The sequence below is a fragment of the Urocitellus parryii genome, chromosome 7, assembly GCF_045843805.1.
Source record: "Urocitellus parryii isolate mUroPar1 chromosome 7, mUroPar1.hap1, whole genome shotgun sequence".
In the NCBI taxonomy this organism is placed as follows: Eukaryota; Metazoa; Chordata; class Mammalia; order Rodentia; family Sciuridae; genus Urocitellus; species Urocitellus parryii.
Genome location: NC_135537.1, coordinates 16,337,725 through 16,365,253, shown reverse-complemented (window position 1 = coordinate 16,365,253; position 27,529 = coordinate 16,337,725). Strand labels below are relative to the sequence as shown.

Below are 27,529 nucleotides of genomic sequence, written 5' to 3'. Positions count from 1 at the left end.
ACCCACCTCCAGAGTGCAAATCACCCCCGATCGTGCCTGGCTTGTAACAGCTGCTATGTGATTACTTGTTGCCATTGAGGCTTCTGAACCAAAGCAAGGGAATTCTCAAACCACGGACCTGGGTCCCTTCTCTACCTGCAATAGCTGTGGGACGCCAGGTGCTCAGAGGTGACCCCGGGAATAGATAGTTGAGTGAGCTTCTGGCTGTCAGACAGTCATCCTTCTGTTTTGCATCTCTGACAGCATCTTCATTTGATTTCCATCCATATCTCAAAGCAAGAGATGGATTTTGTTTATCAAATAATCATTTGAAAGGGAAACTAGGTTCTAATGAGCCCTGGGTTTGCCTCCATAATTTTGAATCTAGTACTTCATTTTTGCTAGTAGTAATAGTTATTTATCCAAAGCTCCCCATGTGCCAGGCATGAGGCTAAGCATTTTTAGTGCATATGTCACTGCAGTCGAAATGGAGATGCTGGTGTTGTCTGGATTCTGCAGATCAGGCAGGTGAGGCTCAGGCAAGACCCCCATGTACCACAGCTGACGTGTGGTAGGCAATGGGTCTTTAAAAAGGTTTTGGTGCTAGGGATTGAACCCAGGCCATTGTGCATGCTAGACAACTACTCTAACACTTAGATACATCCCCAGCCCTAAATGTTGATTCACTTATAAATGAGTACAGACTAGGATGGAGTGGGGAGGGGTCAAAATCATTCATTGAGCACCTGCTGTGTGCCTGGCTGTTAATACTTTTTATCTCAGACAAAGGTCATAATAACTCTTCAAGTTAGGTGCTAACCCTCTATAAATGAGGAAAACTCAGGTCTGCGGGTTAAATCACCTTCTCAAGTTGGACACAGGCTAGGTAAGAAAACTAGGATTCCATTCAGAGTTACCTGATTCTAAAGCTCTATTCTTTCCAGGGTATTTGATCCTCTATTCAAAGTGTGAGCTAAGCATTATCATGACCCCCAAATAATGATTCAACCCAGTAAAATGAATGAGCTTTAAGGAAGCCCTTAAGAAATAAAAATCATCATGAATACCTTGGCAGAGAAGAGGGAGAATGTATTTTTATCTGGATGAGCCTTTGAGTACCTCTTGAAGGTGACTATGTGCTCTTTTACACGCAGAAGCAAGTCCAAGGACAGGTCAGGACTCACTGGATACCTCACAAATCGCTATGAAGCACCTGCCTTGCGCAGGATGCTGTGTTAGTGCCTAACCCTGGCCCTGGCACACTGTAGGTCCTGAATAAATACATGATGAATGAGTGAATCAGTGAATAGTGGCCTCTGAAATCCTTCCAGCTGGCATTTACAGACTGGTGCTAAGGAAGACATCAAAATATTTCTGTAGGAAAGATGTTGTGAAGATGATATGTTGTTTCTGTATCACACCCTCAGGTGCATGCTACAAGAGGGATCACATGTCTATTTTCAAAAGCAATATTCAAACACGTGGTTCTTTGTGCTGACAGTCCCCGGCACTGAGTAGCTTTGCATTGTTACTCCTTAGCTCCTGATCATCGGTTGGTTGAAGCCCTTTTTATCCTGTCAGAAAAGTGAGATCTTCTCTGCAATGTTTAAAAGCTCAATGAGTCATAAAATACTCTGTCAAAACAGCAAGAAAGGGAGGAAACTGCTGAAACACACAATATTTTTATGACTCACCTAAAGATCAATAAAAATATCCTTTCATGGCCACAGTGGAAATGATTTGATGCCGTAACTGAAGACAATTCCGTGGAAAACTCTGAGATAACAGTTTTATGTGGCCTCTGGAGTCTGAGAAGTGAGTCCGGGTCTTAGTCCCAGACCTCCTGGGGAGATGGATAGCAGTACAGGCTCAGATCAGAGGTGCTGTGGAAATTTCCTCAGCCCCAGTGGCTGCTGTGCTCCCTGCTCTTGTCAGGCCACCCATCTGACTGTGCAGCCTGGAAGAGAGAGAGGTGGCTGACTCTCCCCAGGACTGTCCTCACCTAATTTAGCAGGGCTCTCCCATCCTGCAGACACCACCAGCCTTGAGCTCTGTGAAACGGACATATTTTCCAACATTCAGCTAAAAAGAGAAGAGAACTCAAGTCCAAATATGCCCTCCCTTCTGAAGGTACCGCTGAGGGGCCTGGTGGGGGGCTGAGAGCCTCTCGCAGGTGACTCACTCATGACTCTGCACCAATTGTGCAAGCTGTTGTCCTCTGACCTCTGGTTTCTCCCTCCATCATGGGTGCAGCCAACTGCCCACTTCACAGTTTGCTCCCATAGCAAACCTCATGGTAGAGGGATGCTGTGTAAACTGGGGAGGCTTCTTCTGAAGACCCCAAGCCATTCAAGTAGTCAATGAATCCACAACCCAGAATTCCATGGTAGGAACATTAGATTTAAACTCAACTTCAGGATATTTGATAACAACATTTTTTTTTTTTTTGCTCATAAGTGAAGAGCCACTAGATCATTCATCTTCAGTGTCCCATCCATGACATGGAGTTAATAGGGCGTGTCTTTGGTGAGGGTGGATAAGACTGGCAGCCTGAGCTTTGGTGCCAGATGATCCCGTCCCAGTTCTAGCACCTGCTGGCTCTGGACAGTGAACCTCAGTTTCCTCATCTTTAAAATATGTATAAACACCTATTCCCAGAACTGCAGTGAGGTTTGAGTGAGATAGTGCTTGCACAGTGCAGTAGGAAGCACACAGTAAGTGCTCAATAAAGGTCTGCTAGTGTTATCATCGCTGCACGACTGTGAGGAATGAGTTGAGATGATTTATGCAAGTGGGGTGTTAAACATTGCTCTGCTGATGAAACTCATGAAGAATGTAGGCTCCTCCAGGACAGGGAATCTTTGCATTCCCCTGGCATTGAGTGTATAGTAGCAGCTCAGTTTACATGACACTTGAATGCTGAATGGCTGCGCTGGATGGTGGCCATGGGCTCTCTTTGCCCTCCATATGTGTCTGTTGAATGACCCTTGGAGACCCCTGCAACCCAACTGAACGGCTCTTTTGGTCTCTCCCTCCAGATCATTTCCCAGACTCTCTCCCCCACCTGGAACCAGATGCTGCTGTTCAATGAGCTGGTGCTGCACGGAGAGGAGAGGGAGATAACGGTGTCCCCGCCCCTCGTGGTGGTGGAGCTCTATGACAGTGACGCGGTGGTGAGTGTCCACTGGGCCAGCGCTAGCCCACGCTGCACTACTTACTTTAAAGCAAATGAAGTCCTGGCATTGTGAGTAGTCACAGCCCTAGATGTGCCTTGCAGCAAACTTGATTTCTGAAAACGAGGGTTTGCAGAGCCTGGACAATTGGTGACAACCAATTTACTTTTAAGGGGTTTTCCCCCCTTAGGGTTTCTCTTTAAATTGCAATTAAAATTGGGCCCAATTAGAAAACTTTAGTCAACACACACTTCTCCAGGAAAACAATACTTGTATAAAGCAACCCCAGCTTGCCCGTGTTATTGCCGTAATGGCCACACCTTTTGAAAATAGGAGGTTGTTGCTGCTCTCACCCAGCGAAGATTCCCTGTCTTGGTCTCTCTTTTGCATGGCTGAAGCTTCCAGGCCCCACAATAAATGTTCATCATGACCCCTTCTCTGCTATCATGGGAAACAAACAAACTTCTTCCTCTCCAAAGATGTTTGTGTTCTGAAATTTGGAGTAGATTGAAAAGCTAACTGGAGGATTTTTTTTTAACAAAGACAAATCCTATTTTTTAAATTAAGAAGTCTAAAATGAAAGGCAAAGCTTTATTTCTTTTATTTGATGTCTCTGCCTCCTCAGAGGGTTGCAGAAGCTCAAATCTACAAAGTTTAGCCATTGTTCCAAGAAGCCTTTCCAAAGCTTCCTCACTCTCAGAGCAACACTGACAGCCTGGCCCTGGGCCAAGGTCAGGAGAGAACCAGGGCCTGAGAATTACAGAAGGGGAGCAGAGGCCTCAGAGAGCATGGAGCCCCCTCCTGGGTTTCCGAAGAGAAGACAGAAAGGTCAAATGCCCTCCTTAAGGTCACTGGAGAACAAAGCCAGGACTCGAACTTGGGTCTGCTATGCTCATTTTTTTTCTGCAGTCTCCCCCAGAGGTTCTTCATGTCACTCCATCCCTCTGGGTCCCATCCCTCCTCTGAAAATTGGGGCTAGATGTACATATTTGTGAAAGGTGACTTCTCCTGTTCAGGCTGTAGGAAGGGTCATAAAATAAAAACCCTTTCAATTTTGTTCCCAGTAACACATTTGCAGTCCTAAGTGCTTGTTTCCTGTTTGGAAAGCAATCAAGCATCTTTGAAAGGCCTGCTCCTCCAGCGCTGGCTGGCTGGCTGTTTTCCCATCACACTTGGTAGTTTTCCACTGCCCTTCTAGATCTGCACCTAGGCACAGTCTTTCTCAGTTTTGCCCTGAGCCAAACCCTTTCCAGAAAACTCAAGCTTACATTCTAGAATCTGAAAGGAAAAAGAAACATGGAGAGAGAGAAAATATGAAAGTTCACACGTCCCCCCTGGAAAAATATGTGTACCCATGCACAATACTGCATTCACACCTGAGGACTGCAGCTGAGTGGGACCCAAACCATGGCCATGATCAGATGATTACAACAGGACTCTGCTGGACCCATGTTTCCAGCCTAGAACTTTCTCTCACTTTCTAGTTGCATGTGCTCTCATAAGAGTCTGCTAGTTCTGTAAGAAATGAGTTTATATTTTGCAAATTGGTTTCTTAGGTCCAGGTTTACTCTTTTTTCATTTCCAGGATGAATTTGAGTTAACCATTCCTAGAAGGATTAATAAACAAACTAGTTATTAGGTTGATCACTTGTTTATTATCCAGCTGTTCTAACTCTGCCTGTGCCCAGGATAGCTCTGAGCCCAGCAGTGGATATCAGCAGGCAGCTTTGTTTAGTCAAGGCCCCATTTCCACCGGCATTGAGTGTCCTTCCACAGACCTCAGGGCAAATGCTGGTTCACGAATCCGAGGGCAACGAAGCCACGAGGCTGTCCAACCTGACCTATGCTAAGAGAGGGCACCGCTTGGACTGCAAAGGCCATTTATCCATCAGCTTTCACTCAGACATGGAACACCTGCCCTGGGCCAGAGGAGGCAACCGTGAATACAGCAAGCAGGTGGCCCTGCCCCAGGGAGCTTCCGTACTTGTGGTTCCTGACAAAAAATAGCAAAGCAGAGCAATTGCTTCAGCCACACGCTGCTGCTGGAGGATTGTGGACCTGGACTCCTGGGAGCAGGCCTTGGGGAAGAAGCAGGAAGTGGCACCATGGAATCATTCTGAAAGAAACAAAAGACCCGTACACATGCATACAAAGAATTTTAGTTTCCTCTTTTGTTTCCAAGAAAAATGCAGCAGAACCATGCCATCACTTAACGATAATTGTTACCATCGTCTTACGACTTACTTACATGTCAGTCACTATGCCAAGCACAGTCATCCTCATTCTTCATTCTGTGAACAGGTATAGTTTTCAACCACTTGTTAGGATGAGGTGGATTTAAGAAGGCAAACTCAAGTTTGCCTGACTCCAAAGCTCACGCTCCCGGCCACAAGGGTGCCCTTCCTGGGGGTCCTTTGGAATGTTTGCTGCCACCTAACTTTTCCTTCCCCCCCAGTCTACCCTGGATCATTATTTTAACTGAGTTCAATGTACCACAAGAGAGACGGCCCCTAAGATCATTGGGCTAGGGAGCCTCCGTGATGATCCTCTTAAAGTGTCCCCTGGGAGCCTGAGTGGATCCCACTTCCCCTGAGGAACTGGGCAAGAAGAACTGGCAGAAGAAGAGACTGAGACGGCAGACCAGAGGGAGACACTGATGCTGACGGCCTTGGGAAGATTGTTCCTAAAGCTGCATCCATGGGGGTCAGAACCCAGCAGGAAACAATGAAAAATTCGTTTCTTTTCCTGCCCTAGGGAAAGCCAGAGTACTTGGGTGCCACGGTGGCTGCTCCAGTTGTGAAGCTGGCTGACCAGGACTATGAGCCCCCCAGGCTGTGCTACCACCCCATCTTTTGTGGGAGCATCTCTGGAGGGGACCTCCTTGCTGTGTTTGAACTGCTGCAGGTAAGGCATCCAGATGTGGCGTCTGCACTAGATGTCTGTCAGGTCTACCTGGCCACAGAAGTGGCTCCCCTAGAAGTGTCACTTCAGTGAAGCTGTACCTGCTTCCTCCCTGCTACCCCATGGCTGGAGCTATCTTCTTCTGGAGGTAGAACTTAAGGACTCAGGTGACCTGGGCTGTTCTTAGAACCCCTGTACTACTGGTCCGAGTCCTAGGATGAAAAGTCCTTATGCATTTGGTCATTGATGCTTGGGTAGCCCCATGTGTGAGTCCCTAAACCCCATGTGGATCATGAATGGACACAAAAGGGGAAGGCAGGGAACATCTGGGGCACTTACCACACGCCCAGGGTTGTGTTTGCCTTCATCTCACTAGATGTCCCTGAAGCCTGCCGAGATGGGTATCATGGTTCTCATTTACAGGGAGTGAACTGAGGATTCAGCAGTTGGCTGACTAGTTCATCATGCAGCTAGTTGGAGGTTGAGCTGAGAGTTGAACTTAGACTGTAAAGCCTTTTGCTTCTTCTACTGCCTCAGTTTCCCAAGGACAAAGGGCTCCTAGTCCTTCTCACTGAGACCCAGGAGGATTTTGAATGTGTGGAGGAAGACTTTCAGAAAGCAGAGGCAGGAGATTGGGAAAGGAAGCTGAGCCCCTACACGTTGCTGTCCAGTAGAGAACCAGATAGGATGCAGAGGACAAATAGGTGAGCAGGAGTACTGCAGCAGAGATTTCTCTCATTGGCCTCTCACTCACTGCCACACAAGGAGGGCAGGTGGCATTTCACCTTTGGGTCAGATCAATCCTGCCTTAGTCCTTTCAGGCTGCTTTAAGAGACTTTGACCATCATCTGGTTTACCCCGCTTAAGAAAAAAAAAAAACTCTTAGGGACAGAATAGCTGTTTTGGAGAAACAGTGTGCTGTCAGGGAAACTGAGTCCAGGAGCACTCTGGGAGGATGGAGTAAAGAGAACCCAAGCATTAGCTCCAGTTCTGTGTGGTTACATATGGGAAGGCAGGAGAATAAGACTAGAAAATTCTACAATCTACAAATAGTAGGTTCTGGGATTCCAGGCTGATAAAACAAGTGATTCCAGTTGAACCAGATGAAGCCAGACAGACGTATGTTGCACAGAGGTGTGGAAGGTCAGAACCCAAGGCAACATTTGAAACCAGCTGGTCCAGGGTGACTTTCCATGTAGGGCACTAGTTTTTACTGAGCAACATGGTGTTTCCTTTTTAAAAACAAAGATGTGTCCAATAAAAGAAAAAAATGGTATCTGGATAATGGTGCAGGTGGTAAAGAAGTTGGAGGAATGGCTGACTCAGGAACACTAGGTCTAGTCCAACACTCCCACCTTGCAGGAGAGAAAGCTAAGGCTCAAGGTTAGCAGACTTGGAGTCAGGCAACTGTCTCAGAAGCACGAAGCTGCCTTCGTGAGTGCTCTGGGCTTGAGTCCCCTTGACTGTCAATGAGGGGCTGGACAAGTTGATCCCCAAGGCCTTCTGAGGCTCAGCCCTTGGTCCCATGGTCCCGCCTCCTCTTCTCCCTCAGTGCTGAGCTGGGGCACTGTTGAGAGCTCCTGCTGCTCCCTGACAGCTGGCTTCATAGAGAAAGCATCCTCCGAGGTAAGAAGCTTAAGAGATACAATTCATTAGGGCTTCATTAGAAATTCTCATTTCATCGCTTGTTCAGTAAGTAATTTGATCATCAGTGCTGTCTTAACATGCAGATCTCATACATGCGGAGAGGATGGGGACTGGAAATTCCTCCGTCTGTCACCAGCCATGCTCAGGTTCTTCTGTGGATGGCTTCCTTGAGCTTCTCCATCTCCACTGCTGAAGCACTTCCCTGACACGGAAGAGTTTAGTAGCTTGCTTCTTCTATTACCAGATTAAATCCATCAATTCCACATTTCTTACTGTACACACCACATGGCCTCTTGACAGTGTAGACGTGTAGGCTGTTTCTGGCTTGGCCACAAACTTGTTATTTGAACTTGGGTAGGGTAAATTTCCTCTGGAGTCTTTATTTATTTAATTTTTGCTGCGTCCCGAAGGTATCTTTCCACTTCTTGGGCTTCTCTTTCTCTGTTGGAAAGTTGGGTATTGCTCTTATTGTTGCTCCTTAAAAAGTAGTGTTTTTTTTTTTTTTTCTCTGATTTTTTTTAAGGCATTTTCCTGTATGTTTGGTTTTCAGCAGTTTTACTGTGTGGCGTTAAAGTGGAAATTTCTTTGTCTCCACCCTGGTTTTTTAGAGCTTCTGAAACTGTGGTTTGATGTTTCTAATTAGTTTGGGAAAATTATCGGTCATAATTTCTTCAAATACTGCTCCTGCTCCATCCTCCCCCTCGCGTCCTTGCCTCTCCTCTGTCTCCTCCCCTGTGATTCCAATTACGTGTACCCCGGAACTTTTCATTTATGCTCTTCGCCTCTCATTCTTTTATGTGTTATTTACCCTTTTATGTCTGAGCTTTATTCTAGCCACCATAATGATCTCTCTTCCAGTTCATTTTCTCTGCATTTGATCTTTTTTTTTAAAACCTATTCATTAATTTCTTTTTTCCAGTCAGCGTATTTTTATCATAAAATTTCCTTTTTCTTCCTTTTGACTATAGATTTTAGTCTCCTCTTGAAATTCCTGGGCTGGGGCTGTAGCTCAGTGGTAGAGTGCTTGCCTAGCATGAGTGAACCTTGGGTTGTAGGCCCTGCTAGGAAAAAAAGACACGAGAAAAAAATTCTTAACCTCCTGTTGAGCGAATTAAGCATTGTTATTTTAGAGTTCATGTGTGATTACCACATTATCTAAATCCTCTAAGGTCTGTTTCTTTGGTTGCTGTTTCTCTTGGATTTTAATCACTGTAAGAAAAATATTGTAGTTACTATACTATAAAATACTGTAGTTACTATAAACTATATATAGTATATATACTATATACTAAATATTGCATGTTAGTAGCGCCAGCAGCTATATTTTATCACATGCTAGATATTGAATATATCAATATTCAGGGAAAATTTGGGCTCTCACTGAAGTATTTTGAAACCACTATCAATCTTAGATCATCTGTAATTAAGATGATTTGAAGCTGAGCTTCAATATTTGAAAAAATCAGTGGATTTCCAGTTTACCCTTACTCCAAGAGAAATTCTATGTGCCAGAAAGTGTGCCAAGTACCTTGCATGCTGTCTCAGCAGTTCTTCTCAGCAACTCTGTGAGGTTGACAATACTACCTTCATATTATGAATGATAAAACTGGGAGTTAGAGATACTCAGTAATGTGTTCAAGTTCACCCAGTGAACAAGTGAGGGAGCCCAAGCCTGGTCCCTCACCACTGCCCTCAACGTGGATGAAATGGAAGGACAGATGATGGGCTGAGGGAAACAGAGAGGAGAAAGTCTTCTGAGCACCAGTTTCAGATGGGCAGGGCAGGGCTGGGGCTGGGGTCAAGCCTGGCTCTGTTAGTGGGCTCCTCCTTAAATTTTGCATCTGATATCTCACCTGCTGCCCCCTTGTCCACCCTGTAGCTGGACCTCCTTTGAAGTCCCCAGATTTTATCTCCATTGGGACATTGGAGCAGTCTGGTCACCCCATCCTGCTCACCCCAACTGTTAGTATTTCACTTTCCTGGATGTCCTTCATTTTCCCTGGCGCTGCATGCTGAGCGGCTGCAGAGCATGTGGCTTTGTAGGCCAGCCAACCACAGGCCCATTTCACTGTGAAGCTTGATCTTAGCTGTTGGCAAATTCATTCGGTCCCCACCATACTGTAGGTCCCTCGAGGGCTGGGCTGAAGCTTCTTTAGGGCCCTGCCCACGCTGCCACATCAGCACTCCCAGGACGAGGAAGCATGAGGTCTTTAGGAGGCACATTCGTAGCACCAGCAGAGCCTGGAAAGGGTGCAGGTGTGGAGGGAGGGACGGAGACAGGATGGTTAATGGGACAAGGATGCAGCTGGAGAGGAGGAAGAACTTCTAGTGCCCCACAGCCCAGTGCAACAACCAAGACTGACAATGGTGAGTTATTTCAAAATAGCTAGGAGACAGGATTTTGAATGTTCCCACATATTCATCTCAGGTGGTAGATGTGCCAATTACCTTGATCTGATCATTTACCCTTTGTATATACGTATCAAAATGTCACACTGTACCCCATAAATATGTGCAATTTTTATGTGTCAATTAAAATGAAAATCTAATAAAACGCTTACCCAGAGGCAGCTTCTCCCACGTCACCATCTTGGCTATATTGTGGTTTTTATGGTTGGAGCCAGAAGCAATTAGCTTCCCCAGTGAGGTGGTTTCTGCAGCCACGCTGCCGGCCACGCTGCCCACTCCGGTGTGCCAGGCAGTGCTGAGTAATTCATCCTCCTCGTGCCAGCTCCTTTATCTGGATCCTTCTGCAGCCTCGTCATCTTGGGCCTCTTTGGCTTTTTGCAGAATCTGCTTTTCTTTTTCTGAGCTTTCTTCTAATTAGCTTAACCACATCTGCCATTGCCAACTAGAATATGTCTGAAAAAGGAACGGGGCTGTGTTTGTGCTTCGCAGGTTTTGATGAGCAATCAGGCTCTTTCGAGCATACGGAGCTGATGTGTCAGTTGGCCAATAAACATTTATCAAGAACGTACTGTATATGGAGCACCACTTGAGGAGCTTCGAGAATGAGAAGAAGTAAACAAAGACTTCTTGGCCAAATCCTGTAGGTCGTTCAGGCAAAGCATCCCAGTGAGGTGAAACACTGGCTCCAAGGCACAGTTTAATGGAACATCTGATTCCTGAGGGGGTAATGGATCATCTGAGGCTCAAAGAGAAAGAAGTAACTTGTGCAAGGTCACACAGTGGAGTCTGGTTTCCAGACTTAGTCCTCTAATTTCTACACTAGACCTATATGGAGGGTACTCTGCATTCAAAGAAAGCAACGGCAGGAGAATGACCACAGGAGCTGGGAACAAGTCAGGAAACGTTGAAAGATGTGTGTGGTAAGCAGGTCTTGAAGGCAGTGTGGGGTGGCCCACTCAGGAGAAAGACCCTGTCCTTAGTGACATTCTCCAGTCTTTTTGTGGGAGATGTCAACAAAGTACAGTTGTCTTCCTGTGTAACCCCAAGGGCAGAAGAAGTGACACGTCTTTCTCCTGAGTTCTGCCTTCAAAAAACATCGTGTTCAGCTCACTGATTAAGAAGTAGTTGCTGTTTCATCAAATCTGAATCTCTCTGTAGTGGTGCATTACCCCTTTTCTGAGGTCTTGACAATCTAGAGTGGGGGGAATAGGCAGGACTCAAAGTTTCAGAATCGAAACGAATTTCTTTCTCCACTTCACGGCTGTAGTTCCTGTGGAATTTCATCAAGTGTGAGGGTCTTCCTGTTTGTCTTGCTTTTCTCCCTCTGTGCCATGGGGCTTCCTGAAGGCAACATCTTATCTACCTGCCACACACACTGAGTGCCACCTTGGAAGTTAACGCATTTGTCAATGAATAGATAAAGTTGGTAAACTGCATGGACCTTGTCGCATTTCAAGTTGACAAAACTGCCATGTCTTACAGAGGCAGGACCACATGGCTCTGTCCATCTCCCTCGCTCCTCTCCAGCTCTCTCAATGGCCCCCATTTTGCGTGGCAGGTCCCCCCCACTGGGCTGCAAGGGCTTCCTCCCATCGACCCACCAGACTTCTCCCAGATCTACCCAGTTCCTGCCAACATTCGGCCAGTGCTGAGTAAATACCGTGTGGAGGTAGGACTCGGACCCGGGACGGACCCGGGACTTGGCAGTGGTCCTGCCTACACTGTGAGAGGGGCCACGTGTGGGTGGATGGTTGACCCCGGCAGCCCCTATCCAGCTTGCACCAGTCAGAGTCCAGGCCTGGAAATACGCTGTGGTTCTGGGGGTCAAGGCACACTCCCACCATCTCCAGGTATTCACGTGGGTCCCTGGGACTGTGGGTGACGGCTCTGGGGTCCTCTCCTCAGGTGCTCTTCTGGGGAGTCCGTGAAATGAAGAAGGTGCAGCTTCTATCCGTGGACCGGCCGCAGGTCCTCATCGAGTGTGGGGGACGGGGAGTGAAGTCCTGCGTGATCCAGAGCTACAAGAACAACCCCAACTTCAGTGTCCAGGCAGATGCCTTCGAAGTGGTGAGTCCCTTCTGCTGCCCCACCCATGGCCCCGCGGTCGCCTCAGCCGCTGCGCCCCACCCCTTCCTCTGCTTGGCTAGGGAAGAAATCTCACGGTTGCGGGTGTCCATTGCCTAAAAGAAGGAGCAGTCTAATTGCAAAAAGCCAGAATTTCAGAATAAGGAAGTAGATGTTTGCGATTGTTGTTTTTGACTTTTCAGGTCAAACAGGTCACACAGTAAATCAAAACAGGCTGGAACACTTTTGCTGAGAATAGTGGTCCCTGAAGTTTGGCCCCAGTTCATGCCCAGCAACATCACCTGGGAATGCGCAGTTCCAGCACATTCTCAGACCCTCTCCCAGTACCTGAACTGGAAGCTGGTGAGGGTGGGGCCCAGCTTCTCTGGTTAAACAAACCCTCCAGGTGGACCCAACACTCAGGACAGTCTTAGAACCACCAGTCTATCAAAACTTATTTTAATGGCTCAATTAAAAAAACAAACATTATTTGTTCTTAGAATGTAGATAGTTTGCACGTACACTTAGGCTTCTAAAGTGATGTTCGTGGAGACCTGCACTTTTATTTATTTCAATATACGTTTGTGTTCTGATTTGGAACTAACCAAAAGGAGTGAGTTTGCTGTGTCCCACCCCATCAGCACCATGGGACACATGATGATAACTTAGGGAAGACTACAGTTGAGGACCGTGCACATTGTTTGCAAACCTTTCACGTGGCCTTCACTAAGCCTCATGGGCCACCAAGGGAAACCACTGTACAGGACACTGTCCCCACACCCTCATTCCTCCTTAAATGGCTTGACTCTCATCTGACATATTGGGGCTGGGTAGTCTGTCATTCGAGGTGAGACTTCCACTGGCCAATAATGGCAACATAAGAGCATTGAAAACGCTGCTCTAGAGAAAACAGAAGCGGAGGTGTTTACAGTTTAAACCTGGGATTAACTGTGAGCAAGACATGCTCATATTTTTTGGTACTTATTCCCTGGCTTTGGAAGACAGTGCTCCAGTGTTTTGGCAAACTGCATGGCTATCTGAAGGACAGAAGAGCAAGGCAGGGGCAAGGGACAGGGTGGACAGCGAGCTGGCCCTGGGCCTGCCCGCAGACAGGTTAGCAATGTGAGCATCCAGGCCTGGCCAAGACAGTGGCCTGCTACACCCACTTCTCCTGCAGGAGCTGCCTGAGAATGAACTTCTGCACCCGCCACTGAGCATCTGCGTGGTGGACTGGAGAGCCTTCGGGAGGAGCACCCTTGTGGGCACCTACACCATCAACTGCTTGAAGCCGTTTTTGTGTAAATCCAGAGAGCCTCCTGCCCTGATCTCACAGGTGGATGGAGCCCAAGGTGGGCAAGGTAGGAGGCTCCTCCTGCACTCTGGATCTGCGACTCTAGAGCCATGTGCCTGCAGGCTGGCTGCTGGGGACCTGGCTCGCAGTCAGGTGGCTGGGTGGATCTTTCTGACAAACTTGCTCCTGCAGTCTCCTCTGCCTCTTTCAGCTGTGGAACTCCTGCGTTAAGACTCACATCAGGGTGACCCCTCTCAGAAGGCATCTTTGAGTATGACAAGCTCCTTCTTTCTCCACTCTGTTGGCACTTCTTGTGGCTTTGTGCTTGACATCATTTTGGTTTGTTCCATTTTGGGTCTCAGGTGCTCCAAGTTGAGAATCTTGCCCTTCTCAGCTCCATGCCTTATTGTTATCGTCGATCCCTTCGGGGCTTCTCTGTCTTTATCTTCCATGTGAGCAAGACATGCTCATATTTTCTGGTACTTATTCCCTGGCTTTGGAAGACAGTGCTCCAATCTGAGTTTAGCAAACTGCATGGCTGGCTGAAGGCTGTCTTAATCCCTCTTCTGATTCCTATTTCTGTCTCTGTTTCCTATTCCCTCTCCACCGTATGTCCCACAATGACATTCTTATAAAATTAAAACATATTTAACCTACATAAATTATATGGTACTATAATCGTCTTTTGGTTTCCTATTCTTTTAACTCGACACCATGTTTTAGGATCTACCTATGGTGCTGTGTGTGCAGTAGTTCATTACTACCACCTGTTTCCTCTATCGTAGTTTGCTCTTCCTGTCCCTTTGTGTTGGACCCTTAGCTGCCTGCCACTCCCCACTTTCACAAACTGCATCTTGAAGAATCCTTGTGTTGGTGACGGAAGGTGCTATATGGGAATTTCTCTGGAATGTATGCCCAGGAGTGAGTTGCTGGGTCATGGGGAACATGCACGTGTCATTTCATTAAGTACAGACAGGGGGCGCTTTGGAGGATGGTGCTGAACTAAATAACCAGTCTATGCTTCTACCATCTCTCCCCTGCAGCCCCACTTCCCCCTCCTCAGCACACCTCCTGTGATTCACCTTTTTGAGGTTTTATTTTGACATGGTTTGGATTTTGTTTTTGCTATACTGTGGATATAAAATAGTGTCTTGTTGTTATTTCAGCGTGGGTTTATCTGATTACTACTGTACACCTCTAATATCCTTCCTGCTGTCTCAATCCCTCTTTTGTGATTTGTCTGCCTTTGTCCTTTGTTTGTGTCTGATGTGCTTCCTTTAATTTTCTTTTTGATTCATAGGTTCTTTGTCTGTTCTTAATGCTCATATCTTTTCCTAGAAAGATAATGATTAAATGTGCCTACAGTCCTCATCTTTGAGCAGAAATCCTTAATTTTGATGTAGTTAGATCCAACCATGTTTTAAATTATATGATTTGTACTTCAGAATCTGGTTTTAAAAACTCTTGTTCTCCCCTTGGTTCCAAAGATCTTAAATTTTCTGCGGTTGGCTTTGTGGTCTTAGCACTTACATTGTCAATCTGCATTGGTACCTGATTTTAGGAGGGATGCAGCTAGTCTTTCTCCCTAGAGTGACCATCCCCACCCCAAGGCCTGCTGACCAGTCAGTCCTTTCCCCGTTGGTTTTACTTCTCTCTTATAAGCCAAGTTGCCCATCTCATTCTCAGTTTTCTAGTCTGTCCTACTCATTTCTGTCTCTGCCTCCAGCAGAGTAGATACCTGTAAGATTCATTGGATTAAATTTGCTGCTGAAAATTCAGCAACTGGAGGAAGGAGACCCTCTGGAGGCCTTGACAGCCATGGAGGCTCCAGCTGAGAACTGCCCCTAAGCATGGAATTCTACAGCAAAAATGCAGAGAAGGGGCTATTTAGGAACAAATGACCCCATTATGATTCTTTAATGGTATCAAGGGCCAATGAAGAATCTCAAAAGGTCCAAGGCCCTACCTCTGCTCCCTGCCAAGCAAGGGCATTCAAGTGCTCAGAGTTCTGCCTGTATTGAGGAGTAAGCTGAGCTGTGGACCTTCCAAAAGCTTCCTGTGTTAATACACTGGGGAGACACGGCCAACACTGAGCACATGTGCCCTAAAGCCTTGATTTTTATATTCCAGTGGCCATGATAGATTGACATGTCCCCAAGGGATCAACAACAAATGCAACCACTTCTTGACTACCTATTATGCACCAGATGCCTTACATCAGGACATACATTTTATCCCCCAGTGAAATGAGTATTTTTATTGTCATTTTTTAAGTAAGGAAAAGTGGTTCAGAAATGTAACACTTGTCATATTTGAGTCCAGGTCTGATTCCTAATATCGGATGTCTGACATGACCACCTCTGATGCAGCCCTGTTCTCTGACTGAGTGTGCTTTTGCCCCAGCAATTTCAGATTCACTGGTGGTGACGGAATCTCCTGGACTCGATGAGTCCTCCCAGGACCCTCCAACAGATCACATCTATGTGGATGTTGATCCGCCTCCCACGGTGGTTCCCGACTCCGCCCAGGTTCAGCCAGCTGTCTTGGTGGACATACCTGACTCCTCCCCTATGCTGGGGCCTGAACCCACACCAGCGGCCCAGGAGGCACCAAAAGATGGAAACGTTAAGGTCAGGGAGCGCTCCTTCCTCATGTTTACGGGGCCCACTGGAATTTGCATTGGAGGATCTATGTACTAATCTTTCTGACAACTAGCAGTACAGCCTTGAGCCAGCAACCTGCTTCTTCTGAGTATTAGTTTCCCACTAATATTGATATTGATACCCACCTCAGAGCATTCTTGTAGAATCAGAAAGTCAATGTATATGAAATTATGTGGCAGTAATAATTAATTGAAAACAAACTCCTCTAAATTTATTAGCTTGAAAAGACAATGGATTCTTTGTCCAGGACTAGTACACAAGTATTCAGAGCCTATATTATACATGGTCATATGGGAACAAAAAAATAGACCTTTTGATTCTACAGAGGAGTAAGACTTCTCATCCTCACTTAAATGAGATTCAGGAAGGGAAGATGGAAAAGTACACAAAGAACCACAGCCAAGTACAGAGTTGATCTTTCTAAGTTATAAATTTGAGTACAAAGTCCAAGACCATTTTAAGAAAGTCCTAAGAAACGGCCTGCCCCATGAATAGTAAAGGTTAAAATAAAAAGAATAGTACGATGGAATCGTGGCTCATTGCTCAGGCTGTGTCCATCTATCTCATCCATCCTTAGATACCATTTGTGACCCCTCACTGGGTTCTCTGCCACCCTCAAATGGCACCCATTAGTTTAGGTTGGTGTGCTTGGTCCCAGTGTTTGCTGACACCATAAAACCCTAAATCCAGAAAGAGATGATTTTGTAACATCACATTTCTTTTATCCCATCCCTTGAGAGAGTGCCTGGCAAACAAATGGTGCTCAAGAGATGTTCATCCATGGAGAGTGGTAGTGGGGATGAAGAATGGAGGAACTTTGGATTGAGCAGAAGGGAGGGAGGGGAGGGGAGGGGAAGGTGTTTGTGTGGGGTGGAGGGGAGAATGAGATGGACATTATAACCCCTAGGCATGGGTATGATTGCATGAATGGTGTGACTCTGTATCATGTACAATCAGAAAAATGAAAAGTGGTGTTACATTTGTTTAAAAAAAGAGAATTGTTGGGGAGAGTGCAGGCATGCCAGATGTGTGATAGTCTTGCATAGGCTGCCTCCAGTGCCATGATTCTCTTCTCCCCCAAATGCCTCTTTCTGCCATGTGTATATCACTGCACCCCCCACCCCATCACTTATGTGACAGATGTCATTTATTTACTCCTGTTGAAAGAAATGAAGCTAATAGAGAATTGCCTAGGTGACATCACCTAATCCTCACAACAGTGAAGTAGGCAGGTATTGTGGTCCCTGGTCTCTGCCTATCATTGAGGAATCTGAGAATCACAGCACTGGTATTAGCTGCTTAATGAATTGCAACCCAGGTCTCTCTGAAGATAGTGCCCTTTCCTCTGTGCCATTCTGTGTCCTGTGGTCTGCTGATTTGACACTTGCCTCTCTCCTCCACTGAACTCTAAGCTTCCCAAATGTCAGACTGAGTTCAGTCCCCATATATCCCCAGTATCAAGTACAGTATCTCAACTATTCCTAATAAATGTTTGCTGAATGAATGAATGAATGGATCAATAGTTTATTATTGATCCATTATTTATTATCAATAGTTTATTAGATTTTCATTTATTAGCATGATAGAGAGCTGCTACCATAAACCCCACAGGTACATCTGTTCTCTTCCTCAGTTAAGCTTTTGGCCACTAGTATGCCACAAGACAAGGCCCAACTAATGACCCGACCCTTATTCCTTGGCAGGATGCCAAGAAGCCTACCCGGAGATCCACCAAAAGGAAAAAGAGGACCATCGCAGATGAATCTGCTGAAAATGTCATTGACTGGTGGTCCAAGTACTATGCTTCCCTGAAGAAAACACAGAAGGTATTGTCCCCCTGGCTGTGGCATTTCAGGGCCTGAAGAGAACCCATGGCACCTTCTCCCACTTCAAATCCCACAGCTCTCTTCTTAAATCTCACTAGGTGTAGATCCTACTCGGGTGTGGTTTTGTTAACTGCAAAAGGTTAAAAGAGAATTCTAGAAGGGCCAAGGATCTAGAATGATAAACCTCCACCCTGAGAGTGGAGATGGTGCAGGACACAGCTCTGTTTCATTGCTGGAAGGATGTCCAGGCCAGCCTGGACCTGGAGGAGCTTCCTCCCAGTGAGATCAGGGGGTCCAGCAAGGAGAAGTGGAGTCTTGCTTGGTGGGCATCAGTGATAGAGGCCTTGTGTGCACCAGGAGATACCCAGGCCAGATGGCCTCAGGTCTTCAGCAGGAATCTCTGTTTATATGGGAAATTATCAAAGTAAAGGCGGGTCTGGGCCTTAGCAAAAGGCAAGAACCAGGGGTACTGCCAGAGCAACAGCAGAGCCTCGTGTACCTGGAACTGAACAAGGAACAAGCCATAAAGCTGGAGGATCACTGGGCGGGGTTGGGGGGGAGTGTCTGGAGAGTTAGGCAAAGGCTCAGTGATGGAATTTAGTAAGACTTCTAGAAAAAAAAAAGGAAATGAAAGGCTAGTCAGATGTTATGGTTATATTTAGTTGAATAGAGACTCTTCTGATTCTTTAGTTTAAAGTCTATAGTTTCATCTAGAACAATTCACACATATTGATATGTAGTAAATTAACAAACCAAACACCAGTCTCTGCCTCTAAACCTCCCTCCTTCTGCTCTGATGGAAGCAACCACTTCCCGTGTGTGCTCAGCCCCTTCCCTTTTCCCTGATCCCCTCCCCAGTCCATGTGGGACCAAGGACCCCACATACCAGCCAGTAAAACTCTCAGCACAGACTGGTGAGATGCGCCAGGGGAATGTAAGAATAGTGGGGAGAGTGTCTACCCTGCAGCCGAGAGGAGGCTGCCCAGGAGGACAAGGAGGCCTACAGCTTGGATGCATGTTTGTTGGGTGTGTGGACATTCTTCTCTTGGGCAGAATATCCCACTGCATTTGGATCTCATGTCGATCCAGTGAAGCTTCACTCCAGGGACATCTGGGGGACTGTTTGAATTCTCTTTTAAAATGGCATCTCTGAGTTGCAGAGAGTTGGGATAATTGGAGTAGAGCTGTTAGCAGTCAGGACTGGTAAATTAGGCACGACAGCGTCAATTGTCTTGTCTCTCTCTTTTTCTAAGGCAAAGGAGAGCAATCCCAAGGAGACAAAAGGCAACACAGGTAAGAGGTTGTTCTGGGGATTCTTGGACATCGACAAGGGTCATTGGGAGGTATATTAGAACTCAGCCGCATCCCCAAGTAAGAAAGCAATATCAGGAGGATGACGATGCTTTAAAAAGGTCTTACAGGTATTCGAACTAGTCACAGCTCCCAGGTCTCTGAATTTTGTTGGGCACCAGAATGCTCATTTCCAAAACTCACTTTATAAGGATTGGATAGATCTGGTTTGGCAGAAACCCAAGTGAAAGAAGCCTGGGATTAGAAATGACCACTAACTCAGCTGAAGCCCACGGCAGGTCACAGCCTAAATGTAACAGTAATAGCAAGTAGCCAAGGCTTTTCAGGTGACACTGACAGATGAAGGAGGCCCAGGGTCACTCAGATCCTCAGACCAGTACTAATTAGCACATGTGATTCCCTGGCCAACCCTGTGTGTAAACAATAGTATCTTCATCTTGCAGATGACGAAACAGAGGTACAAAGAGATCAAGGAACTTGTCCAAGATTATACAGCTAGAAAATAGCAGATCTAGAAGTCCATCCCTTACAGTTTTTTCCTAGGCCTGTTGCTAAAAAGTTACTGAGTAATTCCACTAACATCATATTGTGTAAGACACTTAACATATTTGAGTCCCGTTGAGCTGGATGAATCTCAAGTACCTAAAGACATTCAAGAGGAAGTTGGGCTGGGTTTGTGGCTCAGTGGTAGAGTGCTCGCCTAGCACATGTGAGGCCCTGGGTTCGATCCTCAGCACCACATAAAAATAAATAAGTAAAATAAAGGTATTGTGTATAACTACAACTAAAAAATAAATATTAAAAAAGAGGAAGTATAACTAAAAGCTTTCAAATTGATCTAAATCCTGGGTCTGTTCTTTGCTCATTGGGTGAATGGACAAATAATCTGACCTCTCTGTGCCTAATTTAATGAGTTACTACACATACTTGGACAGGTCATCACATTGCCTGGCCTCTGGGGATCCCCTGCCACGTGGTACACAGGCTGCAGGGCTGTATATAGCAATCCTGCAGCAAAACGTGCTAAGGTTTTTCAAAAAATAATTTTATTTTATTTATTTATTTTTATGTGATGTTGAGGATCCAACCCAGGGCCTTGCATGTGCGAGGCGAGAACTCTACTGCTGAGCCACAACCCCAGCTCCCCCCACCAGTGTTGCTATGTTTTTTAAAAGAAGAGTTAAAACCTATGACAGATGCCAGAGCAAAGGGAAAGAAGGAACTTGTCTGTGTTCCTTCTCATCTCAACTTCCATGAGAAATCCAACAGTGTCTCCTGAATATCCACAGGAGCAAAACCAGATGAAGTAGTGGTTGATATAGAAGATAGCCCAAAGAAGAAGAAGGACAAGCTGCTCAAGAAGAAACCCAAAGATGACACAATCCCTAACCTGGCTGTCTTGAAGGTATGTCTTGAAGGGCACACAAGCGTCTCTACTTGGGTGGGGTGAGGTGCTCAGCAGGGGGGCTCCCTTCATGCTTTGGTAAACCCTAGTAATGCCTTTGCTTGAACTAATTTACTTGGTGTTCATTGAAATCACTGGTGCAAAGAAATAAACCTTAAGTATGTAAGCCAAGACAATGGAGCTCATTCATTTTATTTTTTTCTACTTCCCTATATATTGACAGGGGGCCATGATTTACATTATTCACCTTGGACCTGGTAAAGTAGTTTACAGTGGGTGAGCCCTTGGCTCACCTCGTGGACTTGATATCACCATGCAGATGTGTACACACTTAGAAAAGCAGGAGTTTTAACTCCAATAAAGTGAAGTCCAGCAGGCCGATCTTGATATCCTTCAGAAACTATTAGAGCCATATTTATGGATATGAAAATTTGGAGTATGAAAGTTCTGTATATAGACTACCAATTTGGGTACATAATTTTTTAGGAAATTTGAATAAATAATTTCATTACCAAACCTAAAGCTCAATTCTAGTTTGCATTTCTAAAGTGCATATGTCACTTACCACTTGGAAAAGTCATGTCTATATGCATTTTAAAATATTCCATCACTTTATTGTGTTAAGAACTAATGAACAGCATTGATTTGAATTTCCTTAGAAGTTCTAAAGTTTGTATCTAGCAACAAATGACATCAATTAACTATGGTTTGTCATATTTATACCTCTATATTTTAAAATTTTGTTTGGTTTAGCTATACTTCTTTTGGACTTAAAAGTTTACCAGAAAGGTTTTCTAAAGTTCAGAATGGTAGTTCCTGGAATGCTGAACCAAACCAGGTTTGTTATCTTATTTAAGATAAGTCTTATGTGGTGGCACACACCTTAGTCCCAGCTACTGGGGAGGCTGAGGCAGGAGGATCACAAGTCTTGGCTTGCCTGGGCAACTTAGTGAGATCCTGTCTCAAAAATTTTTTAAAAGTTGATGGGGGATGGCTGGGGACATAGCTCAGGTAAAGTGCTTTGCTAGCACATGTTCAATTCCTGGTACCACAAACAAACTAGCAAACAGAAAGAAAGATAATTTAACTGTGGCATCTTACATTTTCCCAAGGAGCATGCATTTCAGAGAATCTGAGCTTTTCTCATTAAGTCAATCCTGCGCCTCCTTTCTGCTTAGCCTAATCTTCTCCTTTTTCCCTGAAGATATACGAGGGTGATCTCGAGAGTGAATTCAACAATTTTGAAGACTGGGTGAAAACCTTTGAGCTCTTCAGAGGCAAATCTACTGAAGATGACCATGGTCTGGATGGAGACAGAGTCATAGGGAAGTTTAAGGCAGGTTTCCCCTGTTCACCCCATTATTAGGCTGACCCTGCCCATAAATGTTATCTGTGACTCAACTCTGGTAATGGGATTGTGGCGGGTGATGTGTTCAAGGACAATCCTTAATCTCTACTCAAGAACCTCTCTAGAATGCCACAAGACTCAGCTCCAGTCTTTGGAGATATTTTGGTTTGTGGCCGATGGGGTGGAGCTTGGTCTGAGGACTTTGAGGAGATAGTCGTTACCTGATAGACCTCTGGACTTCGCTTGGCCTTCACCAACACACTATGTATATGATTTATACAAGCCTGCCAGCTGGACAACTAGACTAATCAAACGATACATGCCCATCTAGTAGGCTTATGATATCCACAGTACAAAGTTGCAGCTAGCATTTGCTATACCCCTACTGCATGCAGGGCCTTTGATATGCAGCGTGCTGTGCTGGGATAGCATGGGTGTTGCACTTTGCCAGTCTCAATTTTAATCCTAGTTATAATACTAATAAGTGGTGTGGCCTGGAGCAAGGTGTGCCATGTTCCTGAACCTCAGAGGCCTCATCTGGAAACAGGAATACTGCAATGGGATGCAATGAGATCAAGAAGTATAAGCAGGTGAAAGACACCTGGGGTCCCATTTGCTGTGTTCCTTACATAGTAGTCCTGTGATGAGGGTGTTAATGTACCAACCCCAACCCACCAGTGTCTCATAAAGATGCTCAGATGCTCAGATGTCCTCAGGAATGGCCTGAGGACATCCCCTGGCAAGGGCAGCAGTAACCCAGGTCTTCCTGATTTCCAGGGGTGCCCATCCAGCTAGCACTAGGCTTTGTGACTTTTGGTGGTGATGCTGACCCTCTTGTTTCAATTCCTTGTGTTTCCTTGTGTTTTGTGACTCCAGGGCTCCTTCTGCATCTACAAATGCCCGGAGGATTCTGGCTCTGAGGACAATGGGCAGCTAAGAATCCAGCAAGGGATCCCACTCAGCCACCCTGTCCAAGTCCTGATCAGGGTGTACATTGTTGCGGTGAGCCATGTGTTTGCTCTGGGTGGGGGGGTAATAGTGTACATGAGCTACCATGACAAAAACCACAAAGCGGGGGGGGTGGCTTTGACTATAGAAATGTGTTTCATAGTTCTGGAGGCCACAAGTCCAGGGTCAAGGTGCTCGTTGGTTTCTATAGGGCCTCTGTTGCTGATATGTGGGGACAGTGAGCTCTGGAATCTCCTCTCTTATTATAGAGCCACAGACCTTATCAGATGAGGGTTAGGACCCCAAAAGCCCTGTCTCCAAACAGTCATACTGGCCTAGGGGCTTCAACATATACCTTTAGGGGGCACAGAAGTCAGTCTCTAACAGGGTGTGAAGTTGGGTCAGTATAATGGACTTCTCCTGGCTGAAGCAGGGAGCTCATGGGCTACACTGTGGAACTCTCCCAATGGCTTCTACACCCAGCAGCCAGAAATTTCCTTTTGAGTATATTTCCAAGAAAAACATTGTCTCTGCTGGGTCTCACCCTTTCTGATAGTAATAGCACAAAACTTCAATTATGAAACTTTTTGGCCTGATTTGCAGGACTTTGGGAGCCAAATAGCACACGCTTGCTTTGCACCGTCAAAGTAATTGTATGGACCCTTACAGTTCATGGATTGTTCTTGTCTTCTGACCTTGAACTTGATTTTCATAATTGTATTTGACTGCCGTAGTCCTATTTTATGTCTACTTTGCTTACCTGACCTTTCTCCTTTTTAAGAAGCATAAATGAAGCATAAAATAAAAATGGGCTATTCTTTAATGAGGGAGAACCAGCTGTTCTCTTATCACGCAGTTCTCAGGTTTCTGTTATCATCCAAACAACCACCATGTTCCAGAGAGTTGGAAGGAAGAGAACAAGGTCACCTCCCTTAAGAAAGTCCCAGCTACCTGGAGACATTAGAAGTACTTACCACTGACAATACCCTAGAGTCTCTGTTTAACACCCACCCACAGGAGTGTTCTAGACCAGCCTTCTCAAAATTGCATTCAGGAAGTTATTCCTGTTCTGGGAGATAATTAATACGCATCCTTCGAGAAACAGACAGTGTGTTCAAGTAAATTTGAGCAACAGTGCATCTAAAGATTCATTTCCCTTCTCCAGTTCCTGAGATTCACAAAACTCATTGGCACTTTCTAGGCGCTGAGAGTTCCAAAAGCAAAGAGACCTACTTAACTGTTGAATCTTGAATACCATTTTCTAAACTTATTGCTCCACACATTTTTTGTTCTTCTACAGAAAAGCCTAGAGAACTAAGGTTTCGGGGGATGCTATTTGGGGAGTCCAGAATTATGAGAGTATGATCGTAGGAAAGAGAGGGAGAAATTTCAATAAACACAGAGATTGGAGAAGCATTTGCCCTCTTCTTCGTTTATTTATTTTGCAATATCTATTGCAGTCTTTCCATGTCCAGTATCCTCCTCAGGACCAAGGGCAGGAGTGCAGATCAAATTCCCATCCAGGAGACAGGATGAAGAAGGGCAGGCTTGGGCTAGAACTTGAGGACAGGAGGACTTCAATAAACAGAGGGTCAGAGGGTGGTGGCCCTGGGTTGCAGGGAGGGGGGAATTCACTGCAGTTAGGGTTTTCACTGACCTTTCCAGTAGAGGTGACCATGTGTGGTTTCCTCTCTTATCCTAATATGTAATTAATTAATAAATTAATTTTTAAATATTTTAATTTAATTAAACACAAATGACATTTTAATGCACTACTTTAAATTGCATAAAGAAAAAAATTTTCTTGACCTCTATTTTTTTGGGGGGAGGGTTGGTGAGCTCACCCAATAAGATATCTTGGATTTTTTTTTAAGATCAGTAAATACAGGTTTTCATTCTTTATAGTGACTGCATAGTGTTTTCTTAAATGAATGTATTATTCTTTCATTCATTCATTAATTCAGTAAATATTAAAAGACCCTATTTTATGTCCTGAAAGTGAAGTAATTAATAAGGCAGAAGACAGTGCCCTTGGGTCCTGGGAAGACAGGAAAATAAACAAAGGAACAGCTAAATAAACAGGGTTAGTGTTAGAGGTGACTGTTATGTAGAGAATCAAAGTTGTGTGATGTGAGGAGAAGAAAAGAAGGGGTTGCCTTTTGGGATTGTACTTCTCCCCAGGTAATTGGCGTAAAGGTTGGTCACAATTTTCACTTATGAAGCAGTTGCTCCAGGGAACTTTCTTCCACATAGAACTTGATGGCCTTCTGCCTGTCAGTGGGATCCAGTCCTCAGCGTGGGGATCTCGCTCCTCTTGCACTGCAGAGGGGAGCTGCCCCGTCTGTTGGATGTTCTGTCTCACGGCCCCTCCCTGGGCCCCTCCCTGCACAGTATTCAATTTTGATAGTTGAAGGGCCAACGAGTCTGGAGTCAGACTTCACCATCAGACACAGCTCAACACCCAGCAGGCCACTGTGAACGTGGGACAGACGGGGTCACGGGTCAGAGACCCATGCTGGGAGGGTCCTTCAGGTCCACCCCATGACTTCACGCTCAGATCTCAGAAACAACATGACTTTCCCATGATCACAGTCGGCAGAACTAGGACTGGAACTTCACTCAGGCTTCCTGCCTCCTGGTCCAGCAGGGTCCTCATTATTCTGTGCCAAGAACTGCTTTCCGCTGGGGAGACATCACAGAGAAAGCTGAAATGGGCAAAGCCAATAAATTTCCCTTTGACAGCAAGATGGAGATGCTCAGCCGTGGTTCTTCACCCTGGCTGTGCACTAGAATCACCTAGGGAGCTCTAAAACCCCCAAAGCCCGGGTCACATAAAATCCAAGTGTCTGGAGACAGGACTTGGGGATCCACTGGGAAAGCATTTATGACCCCTGGATGCAGCCAGTTCTGAAACCACTGGGGCAAGGCCACTTTCTTCTCTTCTCCCCAGGCGTTCAATCTTAGCCCAGCTGATCCGGATGGCAAATCAGACCCCTACATCGTGCTCAGACTTGGCAAAACAGAAATCAAAGAGCGCGACAAATACATCCCCAAACAGCTGAACCCGGTGTTCGGAAGGTGGGTGGCCCCCAGCTGTCATTGTCCTTCCTGCGTCTTCTCCTGCTGTGTTTCTTGCAGGGGTGGTGTGTGTATGTGCCTGGGTTCGTGTGCAAGGGGGTCTTGGGTCAAGTCGTGGTAGAAGGTTAAATGGTGACTTCTGCTCTTGATAATGGCTAGTCAAGTCTGTTCATGGAGATGGGTAGACTTTTCCGTGGACCCCTCAGGAATTTGGTAGCATGTGGTGATTGTCATACAATGCATAGTGTTCCAATAGCCATTTCCTCAATCTTAAATTTAAGGGGCACCTTGAAGGGTTATCAGCTTCCACCTCTTGCTTCTGGACAAAGAGATTTCCTTTTTACAAACAAGGAAAAGCCCTGAAAAGTTAAGAAGTGTAATTAAGTCGTCTACACAGTTCATAATTAGAGGAGAAGGGGCCGATGTTTGATCTTTTGTCCCCAACTAGACAGGTTTTTCTCTCACATCATTTTGCTGCTAATTTAAGGTGACCCCTGAGATTAAAAAGTTGAATTGAGTCCCCCAGTTGTGCTTTGGTTTCATTCAAAGTTTGTACATGTGTAGGTGGGCTAGTCACCTAGGAATTCTCCACCTCATGGTACCTTCACCAACCCTCATTGGTGTGTCACACATTAGTGTTCCCTGTTTGAGTCTGTACAACTGTCAGCCACTGACTTTGGAATCAAAGAACCTGGGTTTAACTCTGTTATATACAAGGTGTGCCACCTTTGCAGATGACTTAACCTCTCTGATCCTAATTTTCTTCATCTATAGCACCTGACTCTTCAGACTCCTTTAAAAGAATATATGAAGCATCTAGCACACAGTCAATACTCAAAATATGGCTCCCTTCCTTTCCTGCTTAGTAATTTTAACAATGGAGGTACTTGAAGTTTATTTAATTTCTTCTCTTTTTTTTCCTTAGTAACTAGGAGTGTGGAATGAAATCTCCATCCGTCTCATTTAAATTCATTTATGCGTTTGTAATCATTTGGACCCTCTGACATTTGACCAGCGTCAGTCTCTTAGATTTTATTGCTCCTGAGACAATGAGGCAACAGCCATCTTGCCTGTCCAGATTAATGGGGTGGTTGAAATGGCAGTGCCAGGGAAACTCGCCCTTGCTTCCCTGATCCAGAGATGACCTTTGTCATTGTCTGCATCGATGTCACCAGCACTTCATCCTGCCAAGTGCTTGGCGGCCTCTGTTTATTACCCGCTTTCACCACAGTGCCATGAATCCAGCTGGTTTTACTACCCTGTTATGTGGCGTGGCAAACAGAGAAGGGGATGATGGGAGATTCCTCCCTGCCTCTGGCTCTGCAGGGCTCCTTCCAGAAGCTCTCCAGGTGTGCCTGCCTTGTGGGGCCTGTATGTAACGGTTACTCAGGGACAAGAGTTGCCAGGTCTACCCCACAGTGTTCCAGCCGGGAGAGCGAGCGACAGGCTCCCGTGCCTGACCTGGGTCTTCTGTGATGGAAGAGCT

The 27,529-nt window shown here is 45.7% G+C and overlaps 1 protein-coding gene across 1 annotated transcript in view; it reads left to right on the top strand.

The window, feature by feature from the left end:
- Positions 1–27,529, top strand: part of Fer1l6 (fer-1 like family member 6) — a 113,498-nt gene that overhangs the window by 55,902 nt on the left and 30,067 nt on the right. Inside the window, exons 20-31 of the mRNA XM_026407638.2 lie at positions 3,018–3,152; positions 5,907–6,056; positions 11,668–11,778; positions 12,015–12,176; positions 13,351–13,531; positions 15,868–16,094; positions 17,831–17,953; positions 19,207–19,246; positions 20,554–20,669; positions 21,874–22,005; positions 22,894–23,019; positions 25,916–26,043. Of these exons, the coding sequence (XP_026263423.2) occupies positions 3,018–3,152; positions 5,907–6,056; positions 11,668–11,778; positions 12,015–12,176; positions 13,351–13,531; positions 15,868–16,094; positions 17,831–17,953; positions 19,207–19,246; positions 20,554–20,669; positions 21,874–22,005; positions 22,894–23,019; positions 25,916–26,043 (1,631 nt within the window). The remainder of the gene's footprint in view (positions 1–3,017; positions 3,153–5,906; positions 6,057–11,667; positions 11,779–12,014; positions 12,177–13,350; positions 13,532–15,867; positions 16,095–17,830; positions 17,954–19,206; positions 19,247–20,553; positions 20,670–21,873; positions 22,006–22,893; positions 23,020–25,915; positions 26,044–27,529) is intronic.